The sequence below is a fragment of the Styela clava genome, chromosome 9 (assembly GCF_964204865.1).
Source record: "Styela clava chromosome 9, kaStyClav1.hap1.2, whole genome shotgun sequence".
NCBI classification, from domain to species: domain Eukaryota; kingdom Metazoa; phylum Chordata; class Ascidiacea; order Stolidobranchia; family Styelidae; genus Styela; species Styela clava.
The window spans coordinates 9,348,192-9,375,043 of record NC_135258.1 but is presented as its reverse complement, the minus strand read 5'-3'; the positions used below and the strand labels follow the sequence as shown (position 1 = coordinate 9,375,043).

General features: G+C 34.8%; 3 protein-coding genes across 5 annotated transcripts; 2 read left to right on the top strand and 1 right to left on the bottom strand.

The window, feature by feature from the left end:
* Positions 1 to 333: 333 nt before the first annotated feature.
* Positions 334 to 8,314, bottom strand: LOC144427148 (UDP-galactose translocator-like). 2 transcript variants are annotated; one of them, XM_078115875.1, is made up of 6 exons: positions 8,086 to 8,309; positions 6,320 to 6,496; positions 4,946 to 5,097; positions 4,001 to 4,123; positions 3,276 to 3,794; positions 334 to 1,931 (listed from the first exon to the last, which is right to left on the bottom strand). In XM_078115875.1, the coding sequence occupies exons 1-6, from the start codon at positions 8,153 to 8,155 to the stop codon at positions 1,920 to 1,922; spliced, it is 1,053 nt and encodes a 350-aa protein (XP_077972001.1). In that variant the 5' UTR covers positions 8,156 to 8,309; the 3' UTR covers positions 334 to 1,919. The 2 variants fall into 2 exon arrangements, with proteins under 2 accessions (XP_077972001.1, XP_077972002.1); XM_078115876.1 differs by lacking the exon at positions 4,001 to 4,123 and having other exon boundaries at positions 8,086 to 8,314.
* An 8-nt stretch (positions 8,315 to 8,322) lies between these two features.
* On the top strand, positions 8,323 to 13,465 carry LOC144427147 (trypsin-1-like). 2 transcript variants are annotated; one of them, XM_078115874.1, is made up of 10 exons: positions 8,323 to 8,797; positions 9,045 to 9,183; positions 9,606 to 9,745; positions 9,910 to 10,011; positions 10,613 to 10,742; positions 10,840 to 10,990; positions 11,402 to 11,516; positions 11,841 to 12,001; positions 12,609 to 12,725; positions 13,009 to 13,465. In XM_078115874.1, the coding sequence occupies exons 1-10, from the start codon at positions 8,737 to 8,739 to the stop codon at positions 13,051 to 13,053; spliced, it is 1,161 nt and encodes a 386-aa protein (XP_077972000.1). In that variant the 5' UTR covers positions 8,323 to 8,736; the 3' UTR covers positions 13,054 to 13,465. The 2 variants fall into 2 exon arrangements, with proteins under 2 accessions (XP_077972000.1, XP_077971999.1); XM_078115873.1 differs by having other exon boundaries at positions 8,324 to 8,797; positions 9,042 to 9,183; positions 13,009 to 13,464.
* A 2,577-nt stretch (positions 13,466 to 16,042) lies between these two features.
* On the top strand, positions 16,043 to 26,511 carry LOC144427117 (putative neutral ceramidase C). Its single transcript, XM_078115801.1, has 2 exons — positions 16,043 to 16,340; positions 16,750 to 26,511. The coding sequence occupies exon 2, from the start codon at positions 17,942 to 17,944 to the stop codon at positions 20,831 to 20,833; it is 2,892 nt and encodes a 963-aa protein (XP_077971927.1). The 5' UTR covers positions 16,043 to 16,340; positions 16,750 to 17,941; the 3' UTR covers positions 20,834 to 26,511.
* Positions 26,512 to 26,852: the final 341 nt, after the last annotated feature.

Below are 26,852 nucleotides of genomic sequence, written 5' to 3'. Positions count from 1 at the left end.
AAGAGCTGAAAATTTTGTTGGTATATTTATACTAGACGTGATTTCGTTCTGATTTTGAACTGTTACTCATTACGAGGGCTGGGCATTTAAGTGAAACAGGCAAAATTGAGCGCTGTTGGCCCTAAGAACATGTTGGAATATGTGGTCCTTACCCAGGTAACCATTTAATAACGTTTATTCAATCTTTGGATTGGGTAATCACTATTCCCAGCCCTACTCATTACCAATTTATTCTGAAAAACAAATCTGCGTGACTTGTGATAATATCAGTTCCAGCAATTTGATATTCTGAAATCTAATCGCATCTCAAACACTTAGAAATACTACACAGGGTGGCATTATAAACATAAATTTATTTAAATTCTTATTGAAAAACAACTCAACAGTCTAAAATCTAAATAATTAACTAAATAGTAATTATCAAAGTTAAAACTGCACAGCACAATACATTGATAAGTCACTTTCTACGATTAACAATACAAATCCGATTTTCTATATTCTAATAGTTACTGCACATCTCATTTGTTGTTACTGCGTAAAAACATATCAGAACAAGGTGCAAATGTATACAGAGTATGTCCACTAAATATATAAAATATCAAATTTATAGAAAAAAGTGCAGACGAACAATTACACAATTCTAGTTAATTGGAAAACTGCATGGACTAACTTAAAGGTTTTCAAAGAACGCACATCAATTATTGTCCACATTTGAATGACCAAACCAATTTCAATTTTTGGTAATCAAAACTACTGCTAAATTAAGTCATAAAAAATGATGAATTAGAATCTAGGCAAGACGAGGTTATTTCTATTATATGTCATCTATTGGCTTCTTAAATTACAGAAAGATATAAAATGTCATAATAAGTAAAAGCCGCCGGGCACAGCAGAGGTTAAGCACACCTAAATTTCCCTACATGCTACGATTATGATGTCATCATACAGAGGCTTCTCTAAAATAATAATAAACAAAAGTATAACTTCTGCACAATGTACAGTAGTACAATACAGGAGATGTTGATTACTTCCTGATATGGTATTAGGACAACTAACTCAGTTGACTTGTGTTTGTGTAATATAATTAAAAGGATAAATACATTTCACTGTAAATGGAGTCAAATAATTCAGCAACGTAAATTTAAATCAGAACTGTTAAAGGTAAAGTGAGATGACATACCGTAAACATATGGAAAATGAATATCAAAGTATAATTCTCATTTGGAATGTCTAACAGGGGCACAAATAATCTAATACAATTTAATACTATGAATTGGTATTTGAATAGGGGTCAAACTGCCAGAGTGGTCACATAATCAACATTGAAGCCTTTTCTGAGCAACAGTCCTTTTTTAAAGCCAAACTACATTCGATATGTGTCGCTAAGTTGCAGTCGCAGTGTTTGAATAAATTTGGGAGTATATCACCAGGAAAAATTGTTTAATCAATTCATCACTATCTGTGTATAAGAAAAAGTACAATAAAGAAACTGTGACAGATTCTAGCTACGCCCCCTCAATTATGAATGCTTCAAATTGTGAGGTCTGTTTAACAACCAATAGTCCATTTTCTGCAAATTTGTCCATAATGCAAAAGAAAAACATATTTTGCATTTATTAAAATATAAAAATTATCATTGAATATAACCAAAAAAATAGCCACCTCATAAAGCAGTCAAAAAATGTGGTCTTTTACAGCTCTTTTGTTACAATTCATGAAATTAGGTAATCAAGACATTCTCACAAAGTATCACAGACAGAGCATGAAAAATCAAAACAAAATCTTCCACATGCACCTTCAAAATTAAATAACTGCATATCAAAAGGAGCAAAACAATATTTTAAACATCATCAGATTGAGTTTATAAGTTTGCAGAATACAGCATAGTGGCAAACAGCATCCCCATAGCTCTGAAGCAGTCACCAGTTTTTCTAAGGAAAATAAACAAAACCAAAATGTGTTTAACAAAAATAATTTGAAAAAAAAAATGAAGAAAAATTATTTAAAATCATTTTAAATAATCATAAAATATGAACTGAAAATCCAAAAATGTCGTTTAGTGATTTCAAAAGATTTTACCATGAAGGCAAATTAAAAATATCTCTGATGAAGTATTGCTTTACCAACTCAATAGATAATTCCCTTATCATTATTGTACTTTTCATTTTTTGAGGACTCATAAATGATATAACTTGAAAATTTCAATCAAATAATATTAGCTTTGCATAAATACATTGGTTAGATAAAGGAATATAGGCCTGGAGTCCTATTCCCATCATCTCAGACTTAAACAAAATGCATGCAATGGAAACACAAAGTTGTTTTGTCATGTATGCGACAAGTAGGCTATGCCCATGAATTTTAGATGAATAAAATTCATATTTAGTAACAGAAGCCAGCCAATGATATTGCACAATCAGTAGGAAGTAAAATTTGTAATATATGATATTGGATTTCAAATAACTCAGAGGTTGTTTTGCATTCCAAAAGAAAACCAAAATCAAGATGAATAGTGCCAGGCTGTTTTAAACTATCCACTCGTCTTGAAGGGATATATAACCCAGGTATTCAGTTTGCTTCTGCAGAGGTTGTAGGAATGTTTACTTCATATTAGCCAATCAGATATACCGGTAGATATAACTAAATACAAATGCTAATAGATCAGCAGAAATTATATATACTAGCTGAACACTAAACCCAAATGCCTAAGAAATTTCATTTTTAATTTTAGGCCTCTTTGAAAAGGATAATAAATCTGGCATAGTTAATTGTTGAGCCCCATCCACTATTATTTCCAATATTTATAAGCAAAGGAGTAGAAATGGGATTGTAGTTGAAAGCACCAAAATTTAAAACCAATTCTTGTTATGAAAACAAGCATTAAAGCAAGCAAAAAGGTATCACACTCCATATTAATATACAAGACATGGTTATCACTGGAAAGAGCACTATGTTGCACGGGATATCTCGAATTAAGAAAAAAAGCGCCCTAACAACTTTTTGACTGCTGTCACATTTTCACTTAAGGTTCAGCCATGAGAACAATTCTATATTAGCCTCAATAATCGTGGCATGCTTTGAAAATCCCCTTCAGCAATTACTGATACCTCAACTCTATCGGTTTTCTCTATATGCTTTTAATTACGGAATGATTAGTGGTAAGCATCACGGTAATTCAAAACAGCATTATTAATTAAAATATAAGCACTGGGTATTAAAGCGTTGAAAAAGGAGACATACGTTTAGTTGTTCATGATAATAATTATCAATCAAACCTTTTGCGTCTGGGTTGTTTGCGGAGCCGGTTGTGCCGTCGGAAGACTGTAGAGATATACTGCGATAATAACTATCGAGGCACCAGTAACAAACATCCATGTTAAATGGAAGTTCATCCATATGATGGATACTACAGTGGACAGTACAATAGAAATTGAGGTCGCAAATCCTTTTAAGATGTTATCAGCATATTTGATGACTACTGCGACGAGAAGGCCTCCAAGTGCGAATATGAGAATAATGAACCACACGAGGGCATCGAAACCATAAAAAACTCCCTTTTCTATGACTTCGCTCCATTTTGACACATACAGACCAGTAAATCCTGCAATTACTCCAAAAATTGACATTTGAATATTACGAAGCCAAATTGTGCCCTTTGACCTTTTCAAGATTTTTTCAAAGTAAACCCCGGCAAAGCCAGAAGAAAGACAAGATATAATGACGGCGACGAGTCCGATAAAAGGATTTTGCTCGGAATCTGATTCTGCCGGTGCTTTGCCAGTCTGAGTTTGTACCTGAAATTTTTTTAATGAGGTGTGAATCACAATAGGCTATACAACAAAAGGTTGAAAGACAAATTGCAGTAAATTTGCTGATCAGAATATGTTATCCAGTCAAAAAATCATAAATGAAGATTAAAGTAGGGGTTCCGATATTAGATTTCCAAAATTTTAGATTGCAATCAATTGTAATGTTGGTCAGCCTGAAAAATAAATCTTACTTGTACTATAGCAACTCCAGCAAATAGCATCACCATGGAAAGCCACTGAAGTCTGGAGAGGGATTTTCCCAACATGGCCACCATGAACATTGCAGTGGTAAGAATTTTCAATTGATAAGACACCTGTAATCGATTAGCACAAAACTATACAGCATATCAGACACTTCAGATAGAAGGGCCACAACCCCACCCGCCAAGTCAGTTAGTGTGGCATTTGCAAACACTCAGATTTTTCCCCATCAGGTGTAAAATCCTAATCCGAAAGTTAAAATTTGAAAAGGCGCTCATGTGGGTAAAATTACATAGTGTTTTTTTTTTTGCTCTTGTCGCTCCAATATTTCTACAAAATGAAGCTCACAAAAAGCAGATGTAGAAGTCAGCTGACTGATGCAGATTTGACGAGTCAGTTAAGGGTTGCTATTGCTACAACCTCTGCCAAAGCTGATATTAACAAACATTACAAGAACTCAAAATTTTAGGTTTTTCACTAAAACGTTCGCATTTCGCCAAACATTATATTCAATATTCGGGGCTCCCGAAGTATGCGAACCAAGATGGCGGACATCGGAATGTAATATGTGTACTAGGTTAGGGTAAGGCCATAATTTTAGGTATAAATACTACGGGAGGCTCTGGGCTAGTCTTCGAACTGATAATAGGACTAAAATAAGGAAAATTGGAAAAAAATTATCGCCTAACCCTAACCTGTCACCCATGTTACGTTCCGATGTCCGCCATCTTGGTTCGCATACTTCGGGAGCACCCAATATTCTTAGTATGGCATGGGGCTAGTATCCAATTTCCTAATTATGACACAAATACCGAAGAAAGTTCTGCGACTACCCACCTTCGTGTCTCAATATTAAACAGGAAACTAATCTAATCCGCTCTAAACAAATGAATCATATTCCTTCCTGGTTAAGCTTAGATGCGGAAATCTCTTACCTGATATGTTGCCGCTGGTAGATTTGACAACGCAACATATAAAAGATTATTCTGAATCGTGTAAACAAGGGAAGGAACCGCGAGTTTCAAAGTATCCATAGGTTGTTGAATTATGTTTTCATTAAGATATGCAAGAAACGCCCTAAAATTGCCTGGAAAATAAAAGTTCATAGTTTGAAAAATATTGCATTCGAAATGGAAAAGTACCAATTTTATTAAAACCCAAAAACTAAAGATTTCAAAGATAAGCTTATTATGACTCAATAAGCTATCAATTCAAGAATAACCTCCAGTACTTTCTTCGCCCACTGAAGTCATATTGATCTTGACATAATATTGCTTGTATATCAGACTCGCCCATATCAGAGTCAAATCTAATTTCAAGTTGAAAAATACAGCCATGGCAGATTGACAAAAATTAACATAATATGTTTATGTAAAGAGTATTTTGAATATGTTGTTAAAATTTATTCAGATCACAAGGCCCTCTTGTGAGAAATGGCCTAGTGCAGTGGTCGGGAACACATGGCTTGGGAGCCATAAATGGCTCTTTTGGTGACGGCATATGGCTCCCAGAAAATCCAATATTCTAAGGCTAAGCTTACAATTGTTACTAGATTTCAAACTCTTTCACAGCCAAATTTGCCAATACGTTAGAGAACACGCCAAGTGCATATGTCTATGTTATGTAAGATAATTACCAGACAGGCATTTTGACAAAACTAGGGGATTCTGAAACATATTTTGTGACATCACAAAGCGATAGCGAGTCGCAGAGCAATAGAGAAAAGCTTTTCTTCTGTTTGTACGTACTAGATACAGTACTTCTCATATTTAGATCGACTAGCAAAACTAGTTTTTGAAATACTACGGGGATGCCTAAACCAAAGAATGGAGATGAGTATCGTAGATTTCAACTTGTGCTGCATGTGAACAGCCATTCCAGGCCCGCAGCGACAACATGCAGCATCAGAAGTCACATTAAACGTATATTGACATTGTATGTGTTAACTTTTGAGTAAAATTTCAGGTCTGATTAAGTGAAGAAATGCTATTATGGCTCGCACGGAAATGCAATTGAAAATATGTACTTTTTATGGCTCTCTCGCCCAAAAAGGTTCTGGTTCCCTGGTGTTCGATTCAACTGTGTTGGCAACGCACTTTCACATCTTGGGTTCAAATCTCATTCCACCACCTCACCCATGGTGTAATTAAATTAGCAGCGAACTGGCAAATTACCGGTCCTACTGATGAATGAGAGAGATCATTGTATACCGTTAGATATCAGTGGGGGCTTGTACATGGCCCTGTTTGGAACTGCGATAAAAAATAAATATTCACTGGATTCATTGGATAAATAAAATATTCACATACCTGAAACTTGGACAAGGACAATCCCACAACAGACCAGAAATTTTATAATTTCTGACATGACTACAGCACTTGCTGCAAAAAATTGCTCTTTGTCTCTTGTACGAGCATACCTCATGCAAAGAATAACAGTTGCATTTTGTACAACCAAGAACACAAGTGAAACATATTTCATATTGTCTGTAATAAAAAATAAGTTAAATCTATGATATTTCGATATTTCTCAAGTCTACATACCGGTACATATCATACTGGAAGACAATCTGAAACAGCAGGTATTATAATTGCGTTGCCGCATCTGACATGCAAGCCTGTTTTGGGCTCAGCAGTTGGTACCCCCGAAATATGTGAACCAAGATGCCGCACAACGGAACGTAGTGGTGTACCAGGTTAGGACATAATTTTATGCCAATTTTCCTTAGTTTAGTTCTATTACGAGTTCGGGGACTAGCCAAATGACTTCCATTGTAGTTGTCCCTAAAATTATGGCCTAACCCTAACCTGGTAAACATACTACGTTCCGGTGTCCGCCATCTTGGTTCACATACTTCGGGAGTACCCAGCAGTTGGCACATCGTGGCATTATGAACATCCTTACCACCACACCTCTGATTACCCTGCAAGAGTTTGGCAGCCTAAATGCCATGGGGGATAGTTATCTGCGAGAGGGTTGCTGGACTCCTAGTCTTCATAGGCTGGTTCCCGTAGCCCCTGGTCCCGTGACCACCAAGCCCATGCATATAAAACAAAAACTGGTTGACTGAATAAAATTTTTCTCCTATCTTGAATATGTATCGTGCTACAGTGCTTACATTGGAAAAAATAATGGCTTGCATATAGAGGTATATCCCCCTGTTAGACTGATATGCTAAGCTCGATTGCAATCAAATGACTTGACATAGTCAGATTTCGTATGGCTTGCTTGCAAGCTTGTATTCGAGCCATATTACTGTATTAAGAAATATTGGGTCTCGTATAGTTTAGTAACTACCCACAATAAATTCTAGTGGGCGTGGTGTAACAATTTTTGCATATGTCATTCCCAAACCCACCTGGCTACGTCATTCAAAAATCACGCCACTACAGCGTCACAGTGACGTAATAAGGCCCACCAAAAAATACGGATGATCGTCCGAAAAGCGCAGGCGATTACTCGTAGTCGAGCAAGCTATTTCACTCGTTTTCTCTTCATAACTATCTCGATACGAGAGAGATCGCTGGCGTTAGTTTGTTATCGTTGGCACAGATGCTATTTCAGGCGATCAAAGTTTTACTTTGACTAGCTATACTATAACATGATTGTGAGGACGTAGTGGCGTAACTTTTGGATGACGTAGTGTGGCTGTCTGGTGGTGGTTAGGCTAAACCCACTAGACAACTGGATCTGAAAATGTCATTCAATTGACAGATTGTCCTATTTTCGGTATTTTGGCTTTGATACCGAATACTGTACCGCAATAGAATATGTTGTTACAGAGTTGTTACTGTATTGCGGGAAGATTGAGATTGGTACAATATAGATAAGTAGTGCTGCATAGTATTCAGGCATCGATGTTTTTGTATATTCAGTATTGCCTTGTCTGAAATGGTTGTAATTTGAGCAAAACGACAAAATGTAAATACTTTTAAATTGTTAAATTCAATAAATGCATCAATAAACAATTCATGTTACTGTGTTATGTGTCACCAATGTCATTCTTGATGGCCATAATACCAGCGCTGCAACGGAACCAAAACTGCAAAATTAGAAAATTCACCTCCTGACTTACCAAAAAGCTTCTGCTTCCATGCTGGTGCCGACATCTTCTCTTCCAAGTTGGTGTCTTCCGTAGAAGTCATCGGTGCACAAATTACTTTTAGTCTGTATACTATTACAATTTAAATTCAAGCGACAGAGCTAGTAGAGCTGTTGAGCGTGTCATCAAATAGCCCGCGGCGAGCCACAACCAAAAAGTCACACGTCGACCCCGTTGTAAATCGTATCGTATCATATCCTGTTGACAAATAAGAGGAGTGACCGCATTTTGAGCATCCGTGATAGGGCTTGCTAAACCGTGTTCGATTTTACGACGCTTCCATTATTATTAAAAGACGTAAAAAAATAGTCGATGCATCTACACAATTCTACATAAGAGCATTCATTGATAATACATATCTGATTATATATGAATGTACATAGGATTTACATATTTATCCCGGGGGATAAATAAATTCTTGATAGTAACAGACTTCCGGGGTAGGCTTACTACTTGCCTTTGGACAAATCTGTGAAATCGCGTCTCTTTAGCGAACTGCTTTATGTTCGTGTTCAATGAATCACATACACATGTCAGGATATCGAATTATGTTAGCAATGCACACGGATTTCAATAACTAAACAAAGTATCCAGGAGAGATAAAGTCATACTGCTGCGAAAGTGATGTTAAAAAAAATGGAGTTATATTTTTTCATCTCATTGTTGGAATTTGTAATTACATCAGGTTCGTATAGAATTTTACTGCATTCGAAACATTGTCAACAAAATACGCTCGCTGAATCGTGGCACCGAGCGTCCGATACATAAGAGATATATAAAAATACTTTGTTCTTCTAGGCTAGGGGGTTTACTTTTACCTGTCGTTTGTCCTATCCATAAGGACCATAATACGTTAATTATGAAACGAACTTAACATTTAGACCGCAAATTCCTTCGCATGTTACACTTAACAAATTTATTTATATCAGAAGGAATCGAATCTCGCAAATTCAAAGATACAGACTGTTTTGATGTAGACGATATATCAGGATATAGAGGAATAAAACAGAAGACAATGAATGGGTGGAAATGCCAAATGTGGAAAAGGAATAAACCTTGGCAACATGATTTGTAAGTAACGTGACATGACATCCATTGTTGAGTATTCACACATGACACTGTTTTTTCTAAGAATATCGGATACTTTTACTCAAAATAAAGAAGTAATCCAAATTGCAATCTAGTAGAGAACATATAAAGACTATGTGAGAATGAAAAAAAGTTTCAGTGTGAACAATAACGCATATATAAACCTGGAGCAATAATGCAATGTATCGTAATAATACCGCTTACTGCAATCAATGACATTGTTTAATTTCATTGCTGCAATATGTTGAAGAACAGTACAGCAGTATGGGTGCGTGGATGATAAACTATTTTTAAAATAAACGCCTACAATTCCATGAAAAAGTTGTATTGTTCACGCAAAATGCATTGTTTCACACTCATAGAAATCATATATAGGTTATATATGATGATGTTTATATTTCTAGCAAACCAAAAAAATATCCAGATGCGGGACTGACCAAAAACTATTGCCGAAATCCCGACAATGACACAGAGCCTTGGTGTTTTACAGTGAAAACATCAATAAAGAAACAGTGGGATTATTGTGGGGTTCAGCGGTGCGAAGGTAAGTATCTTGCGTATGATTGGCATTGTGAGTATTTAAAATTATTACAATTATAGTTGTGTATTCACGTCTTTACTATGGCCGATATCATTGTAACTTGAAACACCAAGTGCGTTTCTTTTATCTAGTCTATATATGTAATATATTTTGTATATATTATACAGTGATTGAAGCAACACCAGCTCCTCTCAATGAAACATGTGGAATACCAGACATACTATCAGTGTCAACTAGGCAAATCAAGACAGTTGGCCAGATAGTAGGAGGTAGCCTACGAAAAATGAAATCAGCATCTTGTCCGAAAGATTTTTATGAATATATAATAATTATATCGGGTTGCGCGTCAGATATGAATAAAAAGGCCAAATTGTGGATTTTGCTACCAATGTTTAATCAAGATAGCCTATCATGAGTTACTTTTTATTATTGCATTTTTGCCAGGAACGTATATATTTAATTTTCACAACTTGGTAGTGTCACTTTTATCCTGTACAGCTTGTTAGCAAGACATTTATTCCAATAATGCATAAAAAATGAATTCAATAAATTCAAGCAGTGCTGCAAACGCACTAAAGCTCATTTGAACGTGAAAAATGATGATATCGTTGAACATCAGCGAACAAAAATAATGTAACTTATAAAAATTACCGCACATGAAAAATATATCAGGAATACTGCAGTCGAAAATACAGTAGCCTACTATTGGACAGTGTGTCAGAGTTCGATTTGGTCGAAAGACCCTACCTGATAGACAAGCAGTTTTCATACTGTAAATTCAATGTTTCGCCTTTTACGCTATATAGATTACATACAAACTTTTGTTTGTTTGAGAATCATTTTCCTAATATTTTTCTTCAATTATCACAGGAGTTGAATCAGTACCAGGGAGCATACCTTGGCAGATAACTATTCAAATGAAACTTGACAACGAACTTCATTGTGGTGGTTCAATCATCACTGAACTATTTATACTGACGGCTGCACATTGTGTTTATTAGTGAGTTTTAAAATACAAAAACTAAGTATTAGGCAAGTTGCAAATTTGAGCAAACTAATTTTAAAGATATGCTCAACTCAACCTATGAATTTCACAGTGACCAAACAGCCTCAAACTATTATATAATTGTTGGAGAACACGCTTTAGATACAAGCGAAGGAAACGAAAGAAGATATAACTTAGCTCAAATTATTCTGCATGAAAATTATGACGATATGACGGTGGAAAATGATATCGCCTTGTTGAAGGTTTGCCAAAATAAAGTTTTCTGTGTAAATACTAATCTAATCTGGACAATGGTAGTCCAAATCTTATTTTTGGAAGTTAAGATCGCTTTATGGTAGTTTAAATATGCTATCTGGAAGTTTTATCAAAAAACACTGATGTTTGAGAAGCTGTATGTTTTTCGGAAAAACTGAATTTTCTCCGATTAGACGTGATCAATCCATTAGTGATGTTTAGCAGTTGTTTTGAACGTTATTAGGTTATTGACTCTTTAATTATGAAGCCGATTATAAACCCCTAATGATGTATACTTCATATAAAATAAAAATATTCACATTGTGTGAAAGTCTTGCAACTTTAATTATATATTATTCTTCGACATAATAACCAAGATCGTGTAATAATTACAAAATTCCATATAATTACTTTTATAGACCCAGAATGAAATGACCTTTACGAGTTATATCAAGCCAATATGTCTGCCGGAAGCAGACTCACTACCTGTGGTTGGGAGTACCGTTACTGTTTCAGGATGGGGCGTAACTAAACGTAAGTCGACAAAATACACAATGTAAAAGTGCTAGTATTAGATAAATATTCCTAACTTAGAGTCGCGAGTCTACTTTGAACAAGACAAACCGAGAGCACCGAGAATGGAAAGAAGAAACTTCTAATTGAGTACAATTAGTCAAGTGGCCGCATTTTCTATGATACATTCTTAGAAATGATGTAAATAAGACTTTCACTATTAAAGAAGGTATGCGCGATAAAAAGGAGATAACACGTTGAATATTTAACATAAGCTACATCATAAATAGCAAGGCAAAATACGCCAAAATATCTAAAATACATCAAACTGATCTGCAAATTCAGAGAATGCGCGACCTTTAAGCAATCAATTGAGAGAAGTATCTATAGTAATTGTGGACAACAATAAGTGTCAAAACAAACTCAATTCCATTAGTATTGAACAAGTCACAAACAACGCAGTTTGTGCCGGAATATGGAGTGAAGGAGGAAAGGATTCATGTCAGGTACGTACGTGCCAATAATATATATATGTCAACTAGATCTGTATAGTTAAAGTCCCGCGATTTATGTCGTGACTCGCGAATCATGTTTTTTTTCCCAAAGCAAGCCTAAGATTGAGCTCGTACCCAAAATCTCCAAGTGAAAAACTTTTACTAAGAATTTTTACGTGGTCAAATTTTTGCTTTACCAAATAGTAAAGACTAAAGAGTTAGTTGCCTACAATTTTGTTTTGAACTCGGAATCAAGAGCTGTAATCGGATTTTTTCAACACGCGATATGTGTTGGGTTTTTTAAATTATGACAAGACGGACCAACCGCTATCCATGGCTTTCTCCATTAACGTCCTTTTCGTGACTACTTCTCAATCTATAAGACTTCTGTTGCAGCTAGTAATTTCTCTTTGCAGCATTTGTAAAGATTTTAAAATAGCTGTAACTCAAAATCTTGTAGGCCAACATTCTCCGCGTCAACTCCGCAAAAGTTGCTTATACAATGCTGAGAACATTGTATTCACTAGCTTTTTAGACATTTAAGATGTTTATAAAACAATGCTAGGTACTTCATATTAATAACATAGAACTCAAGCGGTTTTCTTAATATGAATTTCAGGGAGACAGTGGTGGACCTTTATTCGCGGAAAGTTCTGATGGACAATATGACCTTATCGGAATTGTATCCTGGGGAATCGGATGTGGAAAGAGCAAGAAACCAGGCGTTTATACGAGGGTGAATTACTAAAATTGTTTCCATTACAAATTTATCTAATGAATAATTTGAAATAATCAGGATTGATGATATGACGGAAGATTGAAAAGACATGAACGTGAACAAAAAGAAAATAATCTTCAACAGCCTCATGTGCTCATAAGGCACACGTTTCCATATTTTTCTTCAATGAAGTCAGCAGGAATTTGGACCGACTATGTTGATGTAAATGCGACGGGAAAATGAGCAAATATACAGCTATTTTCAGTTTGTTTTATGATTTATTATCATGCTCTTTTTTCAGGTTTCAGCATACATAGACTGGATAGAATCAAAGATTTATGATTAACCATTCATGAGAATACGATGACTTTTGAATCGTCGATTAACAATCCAAAATACGTTTATGTATACATTTATGTTCTATCTCAATGTAATTAGGTATATCATTAACAAGAAAATAAAGGTTGTCGTGACTTACTGTGATTATCATATCCGGCTTTAAATCTTTATGAACAAAAATGCTGATCATCCAAGAACTAACATAATTGTGTAATGAGGAATGCCGAATCTAATAGTCCCAACGATGTCGTAGTGAACCCCTATTTGCATCCGTACCTTTTCGAAGAATTATGCGGTAGCCTATCTTCCAGATTCTGTTTATATATTGTTCATCTATTCCCGCACGAGTTAATATTGCTACGGCATAGAAACTTGAAGACAAAGAATAAAATTGCTTTATGGCGGAACGGGTGCACTATAAATATGAGTAGAACAGAAGAATAGCGATAAAGACTATAATAGATATTGCGCTATTACATTAAAATTTAGATATCTTTAGTCGAACTCGCCAAAACGGGTCACCTTCTCAAGACAGCTCGATAAATTGTTCAACGAAGCGTTTGTTTTAATACGATTTTGTCATCAAGTACTATCCTGATATCTTAATTAGTTCTCGCCATTAGCAGTCTTGCAACAGAAGTTATTTAAGCTGTTGAAAAATGGACAGGCCAAAGTTCGCATCCCGAAAGACAATAGTTTCTGAAAGAGATAAGCAAAAACCATAAAATGTAATCATAAAGATTGTGGATATGGGCGAGCGGTTGAGTTGATGTCCCAAAAGGTGAGTAAAAAAGCCAAAACAAGGGAGAATTACCCAAATCAAAAAAAGTGCGTAAGGAATATCGAGCAGAAATCAGGGTGAAGGCCCCTCTCCCGAAGTAGGCATGAAATTCAGAGGGGGAGCACAAATAAGTTCGACGGGGATGAGCCAAAAAACGCAGACAACACGAGGTGGGTGATGAAAAATAAGGAAAGAGCAAGCGCTACTTCCTGCAAGCAAAGTAAGTGCTTGAAATTCCTATAATCAATGAATTCAAAAATCTGTTTCTCAAATGCAGATTTCTCCATCGACATTACGATTCGAACATGTCAAATATTTCATTTGTTAAGAAATCGTCAACTTCATCTGCTTAATCGCCTAAATCAATCAATACCTTTGGAAAAATACACACTAAACATATCTAATGACATCCTGGGATGTGATTCTGTTTCCCGCTTAAATGATGAAAAGGCAAATAATAAATCATTATCAGCAATCAGAATCATTTAAGACATTTTCTACTTTTCATGCCACATGACAATACTAGAGATGTATAGGTGTCGGCCATTTTTTTGGTATCGGTTAGATTAGGGCCGATATTTCCGATATATTTACCTTTTTGATATGGTCCAGAATGTTTTAAAAGATAAGTTGGAATACTACTTTTTAATTTATTTTTTGTCTGGAGAGATCGTGAGCTATGAGCCATACATGTCCCCACCCCCGCGAGAGAATAGGATTCGCGTGTTTTTAGCTATTTATCAGCCAAACGAGCTCAACTAATTTGGCTATTTTCGCTATCAAATTTTTATACTGACATTTTCAATATTACATAGTAAGTATAAAGAAATATATAAACACAGCACATAACAATAACCAACTGGGCGCCCAGTTTTAAATCATACAGTGGAATTGGGGTCCTTATTAACGGCACATAGACTTTTGGCACGGGTATAAAATCTGACTGTTTGTCGTCAAGTACGAGTGTCATTTAGTCCGTCGACATCGATAAACTAAATTCCGACACAATTATCCCTCCACGTAGGTATTAATTTCAATTTTGTTCAACTACACAATTTCTTTATAGATATATTGACATGACCGCCTAGCCCTAGACTAGACTGTCTCAAAATATCTGATAGCAATTGTAAAATATTATAAAATACTAAAATAGTATTAAGTAAAAAAACATCCACGACGGCTATAGGTAGGCCTTCTTTTTGTCGGTGCCGATTGATATTCTTTCATGTTGGCTTTGACTTATTGCGTCGACGATTACGATTAGCCACGAAATAAAATATTTGTAAATGTTTTTAATTTGAACATAGGGCGGCGGCGCTAGAATGTGTGGGTGATATTTGATATTCTTTTAAACACAAATAACGATATTCGAAAGTCGCGATATTAACAATAAATTTAAACTGAACATCCCGGCTGATGAGTTTCTAATTGAACACCGAGATTACTAGCGTTACTGTACAATGTATCTTAATCAGTTAAAGCAATGACATTAAACATTAACAATGTCATTGGTTAAAGCATATGAATACCAAACATTAATTTCATATTATGTGATATATCTTTTTTCTCGATCGGAAATAATGTGTACTATGAACAACGCTCAAAGACCATTGGTTTAACCCGTCTGCCCTACACAGCACACCTAATTAAGTAATAATTACATAGTATCGGTATCGGAATATCGGCCTTTTTGTAGTATCGGCGTTTTTAGCTGGTATGGGTATCGGCGACAAAAGTGGTATCGGTACATCTCTAATGCTAATATCCTGGCGAAGGAATGTACACTTGTTGCATGACATTGAATATACGCGAAATACGCCCTTGCAATAAATTGTGAAAATTATTTTCTGACTGGAATGTAAAATTTTCATATTCAGCACCACCTCAATTATTTCTTTACTACATTTTCTGGGCGATTACCAATTGAATTAATTAGTGATGAACTAATCATTTTTACAAAAAATGCACAGTAGTAAGATGATTATTACCATTTTCGTCATTATTTCCCAGCCCTACTGCTGAGCGTTGAAGCAGATGTATCGTAGCCATATACACCTCAATGATCGTAGCCTACTCCGAGCAACATGTCAGTGTCACGCCATCAGGCCACACCCCCAAAACTCCAGCGAGAGGAATTTCTCCCAGAATGGTGCCGGCCGGTTTTCTGATTCAAAATGACTTACGATCACTGCAGTTAGATTAAGTCATCTGTGAGGCATGGGGTTCAGTCGGCCAATCTGGTCATAGCGTTTTTTGACTAATTCTATGCTTGTGGAGGATTTAACTTAGTACGGTATTCAAACCACTCAGGAATTCACCAGAGTACCTTACGATAGCCTACAGCAGAACTTGATTTACTGATTTAGAAAAAATGATACCTTTTGAAAAAATATTTTCTAATAGTGAAGTGAGAATATAGTTAGGGTTATCATACAAGAGAAGAATTTTGACATATTCGTGGAGATTGACTATTATGAGGCTGAAAATTCAAAATCAGAAATCGGATTGTTTTGGTTAATCAGTTTAATCAGTTGATTAATGTTGAATAAGCCTGAAAATGGCCCTATCACTAAATGCTAACTGCGCAGAATCATATCTTTTCAAATGGAAATATTTTGAATTCTCTTTATTCAGTTATTACAGTAGTCTTTTTGTGTTTTGTTGCTCTCTCGAATGCTACGGTAAAAATTTTTTCCTTCAGTGAATCGGTTTATTTTTTCCTGAGGAATCCAATGACGTTTTAAATTGTACTTGATTTTAGTTTATTGTGACGGTTTGCTGATATGGAGGCCCAGACTATCTTGTGAAGGAGGGGTGTCCACTCACTATTATAGGGTGGTGTAGCCAGTCTGCGGACGATTTCATTCAAACCGCTATATAACAAAAACCAATATTCCTAAACCGTTACTTTTTTCACCGTAGATGCATTGGCATTTATTCTACACGCTAAACCTCGAATTAACTGTCTACGACCAGGGGTTAAACCTATACAAACCACCAAAGTACGACACTCGGAAGACGAATTTGTGACCAAACGATCAGTGTGCGACCACGGATTTAAAGCCTTGAACATCGTTTCTGCTGCGTCAAGACTAGAACATACGCAGCCATGCGTGAAAAAATTGGGCTTCTAATTGCATTTTTGACCGATATATATTTTAAGAACACGGTTATTCAAACAAAACTCGTTAAATTATAAACAAAGCACTGCATCACAGCAATCAAACAGACAAAAACACGGTGGTCGCAAATTGGTCGACAAAGATATTATCACCGTATTGGAAATGCGCACCCCCTATTCCCCCTCCTTTAAATGTAGAAACGCGAAACTTTAAAGATGGTTAAAAGAAACACAACTCTACCCACCTGCCAAGTTTCATCTTTTTATCTCTTTTATTTGTATGGATTTTCAAGCTTTTTTGAAGAGACGATGGGTAGTTTGCGAAATGAAAAAATGGTCTGTTTTTTTTCTTCGGCGGGTTTTCGGTCGTAACTTTTTTGTTTGTGGCCGCATTTTAGTGTAATTTCGCAGAGCTACGATTGATAAGTGGAATACAACATGTGAAAAATATTGTCGCAGTTTGGTTCGTTAGTTTTTTCTTCATTAATTTAATCGATGAAGTTGAAGCCGCAAATAGGTCGTGGCCACAAAGTGGCTAAGCCACCCTAATCGATGTATTTTAACGTGGGGGTTATTCTTGTAATGTGAAAACCAACAATTTGAATATATCTATTCTCAAACATCTGAACATGTTTAAATATTGGATTTCCGTATATGTGTTGGTTATTGTGCTCTACCATCTTTCTGCTTTTTAATAAAGCTGTATTGTGTTAAATATTTGTTAGTGTTGGAGATGTTTGTGATAAAGAAATCTTGGTTTGCCATATGATTTAGCTGCCTAATCGTCTTTTTTCCTCCCCATGAGTACATGATAACTATATTAATCCTATTTTATGTTTCTAAGCACAAATGATATTTTGTTCCGCATGTTAATTCAAGTTATATTCAATATATATTCGCAAAGGCCTCTTGACTTGAAAAGTATATAAAATGCAAAACTTCTATTACAGTATATCGTATTTTTGAGACTGGTTAGGGTTATAAACTTAGGTCATGGTTAAGGAAGAAATGGAAGATGGCTGTCATTCAATTGAGATTGTTAGTGATGCTAAACATCACTGTAAATCAGGAGATGAAACATGTTCAGAATCTGAGACAAATATTGTCTATGAAGTTTCTGAATCTTCCTCTCTTCTGAATGAAGCAGGGAATGAAGATACAGTTTCACGGTCTTCAACAAGTTTTGACAATAATGTTGAATCTGATTATGAAGATCATCCTCTTAGAGCATTGTCTTGTGCTTCCATTGCCGCAGTAGAATCGATTTATGAAAGTGAAGTAACAGCTTCAGAAAATGGAAATGCTGAAGTTTATATTCCTGTGCCAAGCCCTGATGTTATATTTAAAAATATTCCATCCAGAAGTAAAAGAAATAGAGTCAATAATACGAATACTGGGTGCATTCCACTCAGTGCAATTTTTCGTTCTGAGTTTGGGCCCCATGAATCTGCTCATCATGGAGAAATGGAAGATTCTTCATTTGGCTATAAAAATTGGTTAATGCATCTTGGAAGGCGTCGAAGATGTGAGATATTAATTCTTATTGGGTTTTTAATGTGGTTGGCGTTTTTCATAGTTCTTGCAATTGTGCTAAATGGCAACAGCAGTAAGACGAATGAAGATGTTGATCCAGAATGGTTAGACAAAGCTTTAAATAATGGGAATGGCCAAAATCTTAGCGCAATATTTCTGGCGAAAGACATGTCCTTATTTCCCATGAACACCACACTTTCTTCAAACAATACTACTGCAAATCAATCATTTACATTAATTATGCCGAGTTCTCGTGCGTTCAATTCGGATGTCACAAATAAAGATAAAGAAACGGGGGAGGACGGGAAGAAATCCGAAATTGTTAAGTCTGAATACTTGATCGGAGTCGGCAGAGCTGACATGACTGGCCCAGCTGCTGATGTAAATTTAATGGGTTATGCCAAATCTACCCAAAGAGCAGGGGGTATTCATTTACGTCAATATGCTCGTGCCTTCATAGTTGAGGATCGTAAGACAAAAGTTCGAACAGCGTTCATCAACATTGATGCTTGTATGGCTTCCACTCTCGTCAAATTAGAGGTCCTCAAAGCTTTGAAATCTTTATATGGAAATTTGTACACGGCTGAAAACTTATGTATCAGTGGAACACACACTCATTCAGCACCTGCAGGTTTCTTGCAAGATGTACTTTTCCAAGTAACATCCTGGGGTTATGTAGATGAAACTTTAGTTGCAATGGTCAATGGCATAGTCAAAAGTATACAGAGAGCGCATAATTCAACGCAACCTGGATATATACTTATGAATATGGGCGAACTCGTTGGTTCAAGTATTAACAGAAGCCCAATGGCTTATCTTAACAACCCAGAGGAAGAAAAAGCAAAGTATAAACATGATGTTGATACTGAAATGACATTATTGAAATTTATGAATGAGAAAGATCAAGCTATAGGAATGATCAACTGGTTTCCAGTACATTGTACAAGCATGAATAACACTAACACCCTCATTAGTGGTGACAATAAAGGATACGCTGAACAGCTTTTTGAAAAATACATGAATCCTGAAGCCCTTCCTGGTCGTGGAAACTTTGTTGCAGCATTCGCTCAAAGCAATGAGGGTGATGTCTCCCCAAATACAAAAGGTCCCCATTGTGTGGACACAGGAAAAGCATGTGACAACATTCATAGCACCTGCAATGGACAAGTACAGAATTGTATTGCTTCTGGACCAGGAAAAGACATGTTCGAGAGTACGAAAATTATTGGAAATAATCAGTTCAAAAAAGCAAAAGAGCTTTTTGAGAATGCAAAGGATGTTGTTACAGGACCGGTAAAATTTATTCATCAATATGTCGACATGACTAAATATGAAGTCGTTTTAAATTCAACCACAAAGGTTCGGACGTGCAAACCTGCGATGGGTTTCAGCTTCGCAGCAGGTACCACAGACGGCCCTGGTGGATTTGACTTTAAACAAGGAGATACAGCAGGTAACAAGTTTTGGCACACTGTCCGTAATTTCCTCCATTCCCCTTCTCCTGAGCAAATAAGATGCCATGCACCAAAACCAATACTCTTAGACACCGGAGAAATGAAAAGCCCGTATGACTGGCAGCCTGAAATTGTTGACACCCAAATTTTTCAAATCGGTCAATTATTGATTTTGGCGCTTCCCGGTGAGTTTTCAACTATGACTGGTCGGAGACTTCAAAATGGGGTGATTGAGACATTAAAGGAAATTGATCCTAAAAGCAAGTACACTGCTGTAATTGCAGGATTGGCAAACACATATTCCGATTACATCACAACTTTCGAGGAATATCAGGTACAGCGTTATGAAGGTGCCTCAACAATTTATGGTCCATATACAGCAAGAGCGTACATACAACAATATCAAAAATTGGCAAAATCTCTTGCTAAAAACGCCCCAATTAAAAGTAATTGCCACCCAACCAACCTCAAGTCAAAATTACTCCAATTCCAGACACCAGTGATTGTGGATATGTCATACCTTTCCAGTTTTGGAGATGTTATAGAAAATACGAAAGATAATTACACCATTGGTGAAGAAGTATCAGTCTCTTTCGTAGCAGGAAATCCAAGAAGTAGCCTGGTTGCAAGACAAGATAATAATACATTCTTACTTGTACAAAAAAGACAGCATAACGGATCTTGGAAAACAATTCACACTGACGCAGATTGGGAGACAAAATTTATTTGGAAAAGGACTTCTACAATGTATGCAACGAGCGAAGTTACTATATTATGGGCTACAGACGAGACTACGTCACCGGGTATATATAGAATCTGCCATCATGGATTTTATAAATCGTTACTCTATGGTATTCAGGAATACTCTGGACAATCAAGGACCTTTATTGTTTCATAGAATAATTATAAATACCTAAATTTTAAATACTGGTTGGGATGATAAAATTATTTTCTAAAAATGTAATTTTTTTAATTTGGTATCGGAAAAAAATTTGTATTTCATTGCAATTTAATATTTTTATATTTCAAAATATTCTTCTGATAAGAATTTTTCGTTTCCGCATTTTGAATTCCACAATTGGAATAAAATAGTTTTTGTCATCCTTTCCAAATATATTATATTTGATTTGCAGCTGTGAACACTGTCGTGATTAAAATTTTTTATGGTGCATCTATAATTATTTTACCACCATTTTGACTAAGTTCACTATAAACAAGAAATTCAATTTTGAATCATTGCATAATTATTTACATATTTTTATTATAGATCTATTTGAATATGGGTCTTTGTTTTTTCTTTCAAGTTATCATTTACACAAACACAGTAAACAAGATTTTCTCAAATTTACACAACTAAAAATTGCATAGTGTATACCGAGGTATGTACCGGTATATAAATAGTTTTGATATTGCCTCGTCCTATATACAAATTTGATAAATTTAAATGCAAATGGGGAATATTTTATAAAGAAAAATAGTAATTTGATTATCCAGGAACGCCCTTCTTGAGTATGATTTAGTCCACATTTTCCAATGAACATCAGGATATGTGTATATCAGTATCTTCATTAATAATTCAAGAGATCAAAATTCTCTTTTATATTATTAAAATCTCCCTTTTTGTTGGATAGTCAATAATGAGTCAAAGTTCAATATGGCTTCAATCAGGAATGGCCAAAACCAATTATTTCAGTATTCTGAGAAAATATTTCCGAATATGGGATATTGAATACTTCCTAAATTGGGGGCAAGGTAATGGGGAAAATTACATAATTCACTATATCTTCATGTTGGTCATATCTAAAATTACATAAATATAAAGACCCAAGGCCATTGTTTTCTCTCTGTTTGGTATCAGTTGAGATATGTACCTTTAGATCCGCTTGTCTGGCGGCTCAAAAGCCCTACTTTTTTAATTAAGAATGTTACGGTAAGTTATCCTTAAACGAAAAGGTTTTCCATATCGAATGTACTGAACGTTGTATGAATTTGAATATTCGATTAGTTTTGGATATCCCTGGCTTCAATCTTTTTTTTTATTTCACTACACTAAAAAAATTTGGTCAATTTTTTTTGGTATAAATCCCTTTTTGATATTTGTAAAATTATTGTAATACTGAATGTAGATAGAAATTCATCCTTTTTGCCAACATAGTATAATTGATCACTACTGTACTTTTACTGAATAAAATTAATGTGTATTCCCCTCTATATCTAATGTGTACCTATGTTATTAATTGTACATTCTGTGAAGGCAAATTGCATAAAAATTGTATGAAAATCTATCAAGAAATCTGTTGCTGCTATTACAGGGCCTTGTTGGGAGAGCAAGGCATGGAAAATGAAAGAACGCAATAATTTTGTTAGTATTTGCTGGAGAATGTTTCAATTTAAAGTTCCTTAATGTTGAATTGAGATATTTTATGACAAAAATCTTAAAGTTCTTGTTGCACGTTATTTATGTATATTTATAACCAGTAATGAATTAAATTGAAAATTCTATTTTGTGATTTGTGGCAGTGCAATTTTATGACGTTACCTGGCATCCTGACATCCTTCACTAAAGTTCATAGTCATTTACTAAAATCTATCAACTCATCTTGCTTTGCTTATTTTTAATATTTTTCAATGCTTGCCGAAAATGCCGAATCATCCTAAATCATTTATTGTAACCACTGCTAGACACAAATAAATTTCTAGAGCAAGATGTAAATGAAATAATGTGTGTTTTGTGTATGAACACTGTATTCTAACTCCAATTAAAGCACATGTAGTTTGCATTGCCCTTTTTCAAGTTACTTCAAGCAATTGACAACATTACTATTCACTGACTTATAGTTGCTTCCAAATATCATTAATTATACGAGATAAACCACTGGTTTCATACTGAGTTCTTCAAACCTTTCTCCTGACTAGGTGTCCCTACTCTAATAAAGCGAGTAGTATATAACCCTGAGTTTTTGTTGAATAACCACTTGTTGTGGTTATTTTGATATTAGTTTTTTGTGCAGACAAATCATATTTATCATAAAATTCAGCTAATATAATCACTTTGTCAGTTTAATGATTTTTTTTCCCGGATTTCATTCAACTTTGATAATCCAAAAAGTTTAATGATTTAATCTGGTTACTAATTTAATATTTCTCACACTTTTCAATTCTTCGCGTGATAATAATTGCCTCCATTTTGTATGGATAAATTTTAGGGCAACCCATGTATTTCTATTCTGTTCAGTTGCCACTGTCTGGCTTCAGGTGCATTCGTTCATTTTAATATATTGATGAGGTCTTTTTCGCACCAGTTTGGCTATTCTACCAAGGCAAGATTATAGGAGAAATATAGTATATGAGAAGTTACGAAGCATCTCTTCAATGATAAAAGACTTTATTTATTGCATATACTCTCTTATTGAAGTAGTCAAAATTGAAAATTTTCGTCAGAAATACATTATAAATTAATATATTAATCATATATTTTCTGTAGTTACCGGTAATAACGTACCTACAATCTCAATTCTGATGTGTATTATGATTATTATTTGAAACCTACGGTAGTAAATTAAATGAGAACATGGTGTATTTTGGAATCAATGTTTCAGTTGTAAATTCTCAGTCAAATAATTAAATTGTTTTAAATCAGTCTATTGTAATTTTGTGTTATTTATATTAATTTTGAGATTCTATTTATTTGGAGTAGTTCTAATTACTAGATATCTACCCCATTTTTGATTTGTCTGAATTCACATTGATTGACTATTAATTTATGAAATCGAAACAAAAATTACCACATTGACTGATTTATAGTATATTGTAGCACAATTTTATTCAAATTGTTCTGAATATCATGGAATACGAATAACAAATAAAAACTTTGTATTCAATCCAGCCATGGATTATAAAATTTTTTTTTAATTTTTGAATGAAGTTCCATTCAGAACATTCAATTGCTTCAGGGTAGTACGACATCATGGTAATTTGGAATACCAAGGTTTCGTGACTCTATATTGAGCAAAAATTTGGCTACTAATATCATAATGTTTTCATTACCTGAATTCCAAAATAACACAAATTGACATTATTTTATAATCAGCTTGAACTGAAATTTTGGAAATGCTCACAACCATGGCAATATGATTTCAACTCTTTGTTTGTTCTTTATTGATATTCAGCTGAATAGAAGAGAAATACCGGTAAGGTAATAATTTAAACCATATAGCGTATCATCCTTCCTATGATTATAAATAATATTCTTCAATTTTTGGAACTTTTTTCAATGTTGTTGTGTCGCTGCTTTTGTTATCAATCGTATCAAAATTTATATCTTCTCCACACCACAATGTTTGAAAAATCCAATTTTTGCTGATTGAATGATTTTTTACATATTATATTAAATTATCATTTTTTTTCAACTATTTTTTGCTCATAAAACAAATGTTAGGTTGCTGGGATACAATACCACCTGTTTCTTTATTTTTTAATTTCCCAAAATTTTGAAGAGTTTCTAAAAATAGGTTTCTGGAAGATGGATTGCATTTCATACTTTTAATACCCAAATCAATTCTAATTTAAGTGAACAGTGATACATTACCTCTCATTTCTGCCTCAAAAAAGTTCCTCAATCATATCCGGACTTTCTATGATCAAGCATAAATCATTTGTAAATCGAGTATATCAAACTTGATTCTTCAATGAATTAAGATTAGATTTGCACTTGTTAATATGAAAAATGTTCCATATAGTATATTTGTATTATTATAATAATTTGCATGAAAATATTACAAATTTTTGAGTAGTATAATGCTGTATTTGTAATTTTAATATATCAAGCATTAATGCACCATTATTGATATTACTGCCATTTACTATTATAATTCGACACCTCAAAACCAAACATTGCTAAGTCCACTTTTCCAAAAAATGACATTTTTCAATTGCTGATTTTCCTGGACATTTTGGTCTATTTGCCTTATCTCTAGGTGCTCTAGATCTCAAGACAGCTATGGACATAACCCTGCTTTTTTCAGGGCATTTGAGAACTAAACAGAGCTGTGTCTACTATAGTGGACTTAACTCTGGATAACTGCATTGTAAGTTGGGGATAAGTCCGTTGTTTGGACATAGCTCCTCTCAAAAAATATAATACAAAGCGCTAAGTCCATACCAGCCTCTATAAAAACATAATAAAGGGGCCCTAAGTCCAATAAAATTGTTTCTGGTCCAGAAAATTGAGAGCCAAAAAGGGTTAAGTCCAAAAAAAAAAACCCCAAAAAAATTGGGGCGGAGCACAATTTTTTTTATACCATCCAAATATGGCCTTCATTTGGTGGACCATAAAAACTAGACATCCTCCATGTAAGGTATTAGAGAAATAAAAAAAAGAAACAAAAAAAAACGTTTTTTGCGTTTTTCTCAAAACTAGAAAAATGGACTTAGCCCAATTTGGATTTCATGCGTCGATATAAATGATATTAGTGTATGACAATGTTCCTGACATAGAGTGACTTATTTATACCTCATTATGGTATAACTTACTACAGTGGCTTTAACAAGGGGTTCCGTGGCATCTTAGAGTTCTACCAGTACGGTCTGAGAGTTCTGCAAATTTCCGCTTTGTTTCACCAGTTCCGGATTTGCTTTGTATACATTTATAGTTTAAAATATGGGTTTGCAACCTGCGGTTAGCGGCCCACGAGGGAAATTCGTGTGACCCGCGGAGAAGTGCCAATTTTGAATACGTACGGCCCTCGAAAGAGTTTTTAATTTTGTTTAATCTGGTATGTGCAAGTAATTCCAATTCCATTGCACTGTAAAGGGTGTACCTGAGTCTAATTTAATATCTATGCCTATGACCTTGCGAAGCAAACAACACATGTCATAGAATCAATCAACACAATTTTCGTGCCTGCAAATACTAAGAAGTTGAATAAAGGTGCGGCCCACGGTTTCATTCAGTTATTCATATCTGGCTCTACTGTATTGAAGGTTGCACACTCTTGGTTTAATTAAACTAATCAGTCAATAAGAGTTCTCTGGAATGTTCCAATGAGGTTCCGCCTGACCGAGAAGGTTAAAAACCACTGTTCCTCTAATTCACATAAAATTGAATATTATGCGTATTTATATATTATTTTACACAAAGTTCGGTTTTAAGTTTGATCCAGTTACAAAGCACATTGATAATCTGTTCTAAAAATCTTATTTTATTTAAATATCTAAAACTCCTGTTTCGTATATAATTGTGTCCTATAATAGCCTAAATGTTAGTGCTCAGTTTTCTCTTGTGCTTTAGTTACTATGTATAATTTATTTCATAATCTTTCTTCATGCTATTGCTTTCATTTGAACAATAAATCTATCAGATCATGCTTGGTTAAACATAAATTACTGATAAATCTCAATCATTTGAGTTTTTGTCCGTAATTGATGTCTGACCGTGTGTGTTCCGTTGATAAATATTAATTGTGCTTGTTTTGTTTTATCATTTGCATATTGTTTGAGAATACGGAAATGTATCTGAATTTTGCACTGCTAGTTTAATTTAAGTCAGATATTGTATGTTGATTATTTATTTTAGAATACTAATATAGTTGAATTATTATTTTAATTGATTGGATATTATTGAAGACTACCAAAACCAATGGCAGCGGACAGACAGGGGCCAAATATTCAAGGCCCGGGCGGTAATGTGCCCATTCCGGTAAGGAATCCTGAATCAATTCGCTTTGAAGTAGAACTAGAGTTTGTACAATGTCTCTCCAATCCAAATTACTTAAACTTTCTGGCACAGAGAGGCCACTTCAAAAATAAAGACTTCGTTAATTATCTCAAGTATCTTTTGTATTGGAAACAACCCCGCTATGCGAAGTATCTCCGATACCCTCAATGCCTTTATATGCTGGAACTTCTTCAATATGAGG

Coding starts and splice junctions, on each gene's coding strand:
- LOC144427117 (XM_078115801.1), top strand. CDS start 17,942: ATGGTTAAGGAAGAAATGGAAGATGGCTGTCATTCAATTGAGATTGTT.
- LOC144427148 (XM_078115875.1), bottom strand. CDS start 8,155: ATGACTTCTACGGAAGACACCAACTTGGAAGAGAAGATGTCGGCACCA. Junction 5,098..6,319: donor TGTCCTTGTCCAAGTTTCAG/GTATGTGAATAT, acceptor TTTATTTTCCAG/GCAATTTTAGGGCGTTTCTT. Junction 3,795..4,000: donor CTGGAGTTGCTATAGTACAA/GTAAGATTTATT, acceptor AAAAAATTTCAG/GTACAAACTCAGACTGGCAA.
- LOC144427147 (XM_078115873.1), top strand. CDS start 8,737: ATGTTAAAAAAAATGGAGTTATATTTTTTCATCTCATTGTTGGAATTT. Junction 9,184..9,605: donor AAACCTTGGCAACATGATTT/GTAAGTAACGTG, acceptor TTATATTTCTAG/CAAACCAAAAAAATATCCAG. Junction 9,746..9,909: donor TGGGGTTCAGCGGTGCGAAG/GTAAGTATCTTG, acceptor TATATTATACAG/TGATTGAAGCAACACCAGCT.